Source organism: Vanessa cardui, chromosome 10, assembly GCF_905220365.1.
Source record: "Vanessa cardui chromosome 10, ilVanCard2.1, whole genome shotgun sequence".
NCBI classification, from domain to species: Eukaryota; Metazoa; Arthropoda; class Insecta; order Lepidoptera; family Nymphalidae; genus Vanessa; species Vanessa cardui.
In genome coordinates, this window is record NC_061132.1 from 4166060 (window position 1) to 4173662 (window position 7603).

Below are 7603 nucleotides of genomic sequence, written 5' to 3' on the forward strand. Positions count from 1 at the left end.
CTTAGGAATGAAATGATCAGTGCTAGGCTATTTCTTATATAAAAAAACTTTCGGCGTTTCTTTTCAGGTCAGTCATTTCCTCTTAGGAACCGATGGTAATGATTAATTTGACAAACAAGAAGTGTAATGTGTATTAAATAAAATAATTTTATTTTATTTTATTTAGAGGCACTTTGATATGAAGACTCACAAACTAATTACTGAACTAAAAAGGAAATATATTAAGAATATGACATAAGAAAAACAAATATTAAAACACATGTTTTTATTCACAAAAAGCAATATTCATTATTTCATAAAGAAAGGACATTTCTCTACGTCTTGAAGATTAAAGTAATTTAACTCTGTCTATAGCGTGGAATTGTAGAACAATTGCTAAAAAGGTTGCAATTCCACCGATTATCTGAAAGGATTATTTATTTTAATTAATGCTTGCTTATAAATGAAGTATTTTATATAAATAATATCTTCTTCAACATTCATAAATACATACATTCTTTGTCTTTTATCTGACAATCGGACTATATTAAAACAATAAGAGAAATATATTTTTATTGAATGAATCATTTACCCCAGCTAAGAGCTGCCTCGTTAAAACACATATCCCCAGTGGTGAGAATGCAGGCGTGTCATCAACAACTTGGTCGTAGAAGCGCGACAGTTCATGTTTAAATTCCCTGTCTGCTGATGCGCACATCAAGTGACTTACGTGGTTTTGTGTTGTTTGAAACTGTGGACGAAAAAATGTATAAACATCACAAACGACAGCAATGTGTCTTTCTGCGAAGCGAGACTGGGATAGCAGAGCCGCATGTGATAACTCCATCGCCTCGATGTGAACTGCGCAAAATAATATTATTTACAATAAGTTTAGAAACAATTTAAACTAATTTTATAAATATGAAAGTACTCTGTCTGTCTTTCGCTCTTTCACTACTAAACCACTGAACCGAATTTGAAAAAAAAAATTGTATGAAGCAAATTTCAACATCAAGGAAGGCTAGGCTGGTTCCATGGGCTACTTTTTTGCCCTACACATGCCTATCAAAACGCGAGCAAAGCCGCGGGCGAAAACTAGTATTTTGTTGATACGGTTGAGTATACAGTTAATTACATTCTATAGACTGTTTGTTACACAAGGTTTCATCTATGTATTATTAAAATCGTTAGGCTATTTTTTTATCTGTATGTGGTACTTAATTTAAATAAATATTCATATATATCGTGAGATAAATACTTCTTCTTGTGTCTTATGACAGTGTTCCACCATTAGAACTATTAAAGCTCCCTTAATAAAGACCCAAATTAAAGTCACTCCTAAATTTTCAAATTTTCCGTACGTCCAGTCACCTGCAACAAATAAAATGTATTAATAGACTTGAAACTAGTTTAACTTAATATAAGTTCAGATAACATTTACATATTATACATGAAAATTGTATTTACATAGTCGCCTACCTAAGAACGTATAAGATATTGACGTGAAATGATAAAGAGTGTCCGTGCATTCCATTATCTTGGAGAGCAGTAAGATCGCCACCAAGGCTCCCTCGCCCTCGTCGATACTCCTCACCAACTCGCATATGGACACGTGCGCGCGATACAGACGACGGATCATTGTGTGGGCGTTTGCTATATTCTTTATTTTCATCGCATCTACTCAAAAATAATTATATTTACAATCTCATTATTAATATTTACAATAGTACCTATGCATGCATGTGTTTAGTATGTACAGTCAGGGTAAAAGAGGTTCGTCACCTTAAGATTTATTTCTTCTCGCTAGAAGCTACTTTCCAAAACGGTGTTAGTATATAATTATTGACGATTTAAAAACGCTTCATTGTGAAGTTTACTTGAATAAAATTGATTTGATTTGAATATTAGTAAAAACTATTTACAAAAAAAAAAAAAAAAATACTAAAAATACGACCGTAAAGCTTTAGTTTGAAGATCAGACTGCGTAGTCGCTTATTCAGCGTTCGAAGTGTATCGTTCACCGAGCACACGATGAATACAAATTGCAAACACAGCAGCACGTTGAAGAGGTGTTTGAAGAAAAATCCGAGCGCAATAGCTAATGATGTTACTAAAACAACGATCGGTATTCAATAAAAACCAAGCTCGGCTGAGCTATCTATTATGTCTATATCAATAAAAAATAAACTGATTCCAAATATAACAATAATTGTAACTAAATTATATAATCGTTAATCGAATTTTCAGTAGTTTAATATTTTTCATTTCATTTACAAGAAGAACAACTTCGAAGGACTCTACAAATATATTGAATATGCAATCATTTTTATTACTTCTTAATGTATATTACATTTGTTTTAAAATAGTGTTTTGTTTGAAGTCGGTTTTTCTTTTTGTTATTTTTTTATTTATTAATTATGATATTAATTACGTCAGCTAGCGATAGAAATATTTAAAACAAGTGAATTTAACTGGCGATTATATTTGTCATTATGATCAATCTCATAAAGCAGTGGAAAATTGACCACAAACTCGCATTGGGTCAGCGGTAGTTGACTAAAGTCCAGAACGTCTCAAAAAAGAGATTGTTTTAGAATGATTTATTTTGGGGAAAATTTTGTTTAATGTTCATTTTAAACGTGGAGTAGCTTTCGAAATCAACTAGACGTGGGTTTCTACGTCGTCTCGAAATGTCATTATTATTATACTTGTGACATAAACAATGCTTACTTACACTTATGAATTGCATACTCATTATCTTTCAAATCAAAATCCATTTTAAAAAATACATGACAGCCAAAAAAGAACACAATTATTGACAAGTATCCCCACGTTATAATACCGGAGTACCTTATGTTAATATCTAAGTGGCTGCTGTCCAATTCTTGATTTATCTGGAAGGAAGTAATGTTTAATATGTTATTTTCATTGTATCAACTTTTTATACATTTTTACTTGAAGTTTTTTTTTATTTATATCTTAATAAATAAAAATTTTAACAAAAAGAAAAACCGACTTCAAACAAAACTCTATTTTAAAGCAACTGAATATGCACTCAAAAGAAACAAAAATAATTGCGTATTCAACATATTTTTTAGAGTCCAAACCGACTCCAAATATAGCAATAATTATAACTACATTATATAATCGTAAATCAACTTTTAAGTAGTCTAATATTTTTCATTTCATTTTACTTAGGAGGACTCTAAAAAATATGTTGAATACGCGATTATTTGTATCACTTTTTAGTGCATATTCATTTGTTTTAAAATAGTGTTTTGTTTGAAGTCGGTTTTTATTTTTGCTAATTTTTTTATTAATTTTTTGATTTTACGTGAAGCAGGTGTTGCCTAAATAATTTTTCTTATTATGGCTAGATTAAGCGTTCCGTTAATATGAGTCAGAAACTACTTCGAGGATAATTTCAAAGGAAACTTGCGAATAAAGCAAAAATAGACATTCGAAAATGCGGCTTTAATACGTCATGTGGCATAAACTACAAGGATCCCTCGAAAGAGCTATAATCGACCTCAGCAAAAAAAACTTTGAAAAAGAACTAATATATGTCGTACATCATATGAAATCACAACACATACACAAAATTTGATTATAGATAGTAAGAAATTCTGCCCCATATCGCACCCTAACTGTGAGCCGTATAGGAGTTCCATCACTACATAATATAAAACAAATTCGCTTTCTCTGTCCCTATATCTTCAAATTTACGCAACGGATTTTGATGCGGTTTTTTTTAATAGATAGTGTGATTTCAGGGGAAGGTTTGTATAAATAATACATGAACAATACAGTAAAAAGTAAAAGTAAAGTAAAAGTAAAGTAAAGTAACAGCCTGTAAATTTCCCACTGCTGAGATAAGGCCTCCTCTTCCATTAAGGAGAGAGATTGGAACATATTCCACCACGCTGTTCCAATGCGGGTTGGTGGAATGCACATGTGACAGATTTTCGATGAAATTAGACACATGCAGGTTTCCTCACGATGTTTTCCTTCACCGCCGAGCACGAGATGAATTATAAACACAATTAAGCACATATATATAGTGGTGCTTGCCTGGGTTTGAACCCGCAATCATCGGTTAAGATGCACGCGTTCTAACCACTGGGCCATCTCAGCTCAGAACAATACAGTAAAGAAACAAAATTTTAGAAGTTTGCAATGTAATGTCGTAAATAAACAAATCTGTAGTATATTTAGTATCAGTATTGCAACCGTGCGAAGCCGGGTTAGGTAGCTAGTTGATTATAATATTCGACTATGATAATTACATAAACATAACCACATTACGGAAGGTGACTCAAATATCCAAATAACATATAAATAAAAGATTCGGCCGAGTATCGCTAACGTGCTCCTCAGAATGGTTCCGTTCCGTTATTTGTCATGGATCCTATACTCAAAACCTTACCAAATTTTCACCAAAGTACCCTTGAAGTATAGCCTTTATAATAAAAAAAGAATCATCAAAATTGGTTGACACAATTTTGAGTTATTCACGTCTTTGTCGCGCATATACATAATGCAAATTTAAGACTTATGTCGTTTTCATACGGATACCATCATATGGAAAAAATTAAATTAAAATGGGACCCCACGAGAAGCACTACCTTTCAAACAAAAAAAAGTTATCAAAATCGGTCCACCCAGTGAAAAGTTATGAGGTAACAAACATAAAAAAAAATACAGACGAATTGATAACCTCCTCCTTTTATCAACCGACTACACGATATTTTATACCGGATCGCATCTGCATTGTTCTGATAGCAGAGTAGGAAAACTGATTTGAGCTGATCATTTGTTATGTTTTAATTTGACTGCGGTGAAGTGACAATTTATCAAAATAATTATTATTGTCCTCTTCACAATTAAATATAAACAGCGCACTGTGCAATTTAAAAAGTAATAATAAAGTCCCGCTGCCTCTCTCTCTCAGGTTCTTCTCAGGTCTGAGATATTTATATCTGAACCAGTTTTCAACGATCAATAAGTAATTATAATGCTTCTATATTTATTTAATACTTTGACCTGTCAACTTTAATTATGACTTATATCTAGACGACAACAGATTTTGTCTCGTCGCAAAGGAACATTTAATTTATATACACAACTTTTTCCTTAAAAATATTCTCTTAAACGCTAACAATTGAAGAAACCTCTGGGCCTCGCTTACCTCTTCAAGTTTATTTACATATGACATATATCGGTTCATATTATTAACGCCATCGAACCCCGTTACGAGTATTGATGTCAATAATAATATCGTGATTACGATAACGAATACTTTTGACAATCCTGTGCGTATACGAGGTGATGAATCTATTTTAAATATGAATTCATTGAGAAGTGTAATTATTTGCATGACAACTGAAACAAAAAGTATATTTTTATTGCAATTATACATATATACGTATATTGTCTATGGAAACCTGGAACAAAACGTTAGTTAAAGCGTTGCCGGCAAGGAACAGGTGTAGTTCAGTTTTGAAAACTTCCATTTTTAATTCCTAGAAAACGTAAGGAGGAAGAACAAGTAAGAATGATTTCACTCGCATACATTATCGAGGTGACAAGCGCAGTGTAGATGAAATTAGATCTAGTGTTGAAAGGAATAAAGATGAAAATGTATCGGTATCACTGTGGAGCCCTCGGAACAGTCCCCGTGTGGACGATACACCACAATAGGCGACAGACCTTTGCAAGGCTTACACTGTCTAGACCATCAACTCGAATCGCCAGCGTTGACATTGAAATAAAGATGTCATTCTAGTGGCGACATCCTCTTCATCATAGATCACGAAGACGCGGATTTTTTTAGATAAAATTCAGAATTTTGAATCCAATAGTTTAAAAAAGAGAAATAGATTATGATCTAATGGTAATCACATTACGTCTGAACTATGAGGTGAACGTGTTAGATCTACCTTAAATATTTGACTTGAAACTGCGTCTAGAATTTGCTAAGGACATTCAATATTTGTTCATTGCATTCAATTAATACTTACGTATTAGAGATATCACGACATAGCCACCAATTTGACGTTTGCGCGATATTGAGGCGAAGTAGCTGAGGCGCGCTGATTTGACTTTCTGTGCGCCGCTAATTGAAACGCGTTGAGGCTCGTTGCGAAGCGGCGCCAACTGAAGCGGTACGACACAGAGCAGGCTGGAGATGCGAAGCACTCTTGCTAGTGGACCGCTGATCTGGCATCGCTCAGTACGATCCATGTTTTAGCTAATGTAATACAAGTTATACGGTCTTAGATATTGTAATTGATGAAACGCACTCATCACATTTTCTACCTACAGTTCGACGGGTGAGTGAATAAGTGTAACTACAGAAACAAGAACATAACATCTTAAAAAACGGAGAATTGCAAGTCCAATTTCCGCACTGAGCTTTCTGGATTACCTCACAATACTATTAGTTACACTGACGTGACAAAAAATTTACGGATTCCGATTTATTTTTCTTACATTCTTTTCATCCGTCAAGATAGACAGCTAGGCAAACAGGCGGACTGACGACCAGACAAAAAATGAATTGTTCTTATATGTGTTCCTTGTTTCCTTTCGAGCTACGGAACTCTAACAACAAGCTTCAAACTCTTCTATTTATTCAAGAGACGCGTTCATTGTTATATAATAGTTGCAAACCTACAGCGTCTGGTTTTTGCAACTGCTATAGTGGAGGTTTCGTTCGCGCTCTTGAATCGTGCCACGAGCCACACAACAAGCGGCAGTTGTGTTGAACACAGTGTATTTGATAACGTGTGTATATATTTAATATACGCACGTCATATAGAATATTTCCGACAATTTATCTATAATCTACTCAATGGATGAATCGGGGATATGCTTAATTCACCATTAATTCCGATGTTTTTAAATACAGTATTACTGTATGGGAATCATAAACATCGGTATACATTAAGATCAATATAGATAAGAGCGAATTATTAGATATTAAAATGAATTAGGCTCCATAACCCGAGATGTTCAAATGATTAGGCGTCAATCTGAACCGATGATAGCATATTCATATCAGATAAGCATCACTAAATTTTTATGTGCTCAATTTGTGTTTACAACACTTCATCTCCTGATATAAAGTAAACCACATGCTAGAGATCAAAATCTCCCATACGTGCATCCATAAACCCTTATTGAATGGCAGAACAAACTCTTTCAATAGGGATCCGAAGCCCAAGGTTTCAGTAAAATCACTGTTTACTTTATATATAGTCCTTATTATAATCAGCAAGTTCAAAATGCAAAAACTATTTTTTACAAATTTATCAGAACACAATATCAATGGGAGCCAAAGGCTATCCATACTACACAACTAACCCTACAGAAATATAAAAGAGGGTTAAAGTCGTAGATACATGTGTTATATCTCATATCTGTACCTTAAGTAACAATAAGACCTAAAATGGTAATGCTCATATCTACTTCAAACAATATCTAATTATGTTTATTGAGTTATTACCGTTTGATTTATGACAACTACATTTTACGTTGAGCAAACATCGCCTGCTAATTTTACTTATAATGATTTCTTATGTCGCCTGTAAACTGTTGCTTAAGGGGATCACAACGCTCAAAC

General features: G+C 33.5%; 1 protein-coding gene across 1 annotated transcript; it reads right to left on the reverse strand.

Moving 5' to 3' along the window:
- Positions 1-328: 328 nt before the first annotated feature.
- LOC124533081 (gustatory receptor for sugar taste 43a-like) lies at positions 329-6222 on the reverse strand. The gene is made up of 6 exons (XM_047108246.1): positions 6000-6222; positions 1934-2089; positions 1459-1656; positions 1238-1350; positions 572-730; positions 329-403 (listed from the first exon to the last, which is right to left on the reverse strand). The coding sequence occupies exons 1-6, from the start codon at positions 6220-6222 to the stop codon at positions 329-331; spliced, it is 924 nt and encodes a 307-aa protein (XP_046964202.1).
- Positions 6223-7603: the final 1381 nt, after the last annotated feature.

Coding starts and splice junctions, on each gene's coding strand:
- LOC124533081 (XM_047108246.1), bottom strand. CDS start 6,222: ATGGATCGTACTGAGCGATGCCAGATCAGCGGTCCACTAGCAAGAGTG. Junction 1,351..1,458: donor AATATCTTATACGTTCTTAG/GTAGGCGACTAT, acceptor TATTTGTTGCAG/GTGACTGGACGTACGGAAAA. Junction 731..1,237: donor GTCATAAGACACAAGAAGAA/GTATTTATCTCA, acceptor TTTCGTCCACAG/TTTCAAACAACACAAAACCA.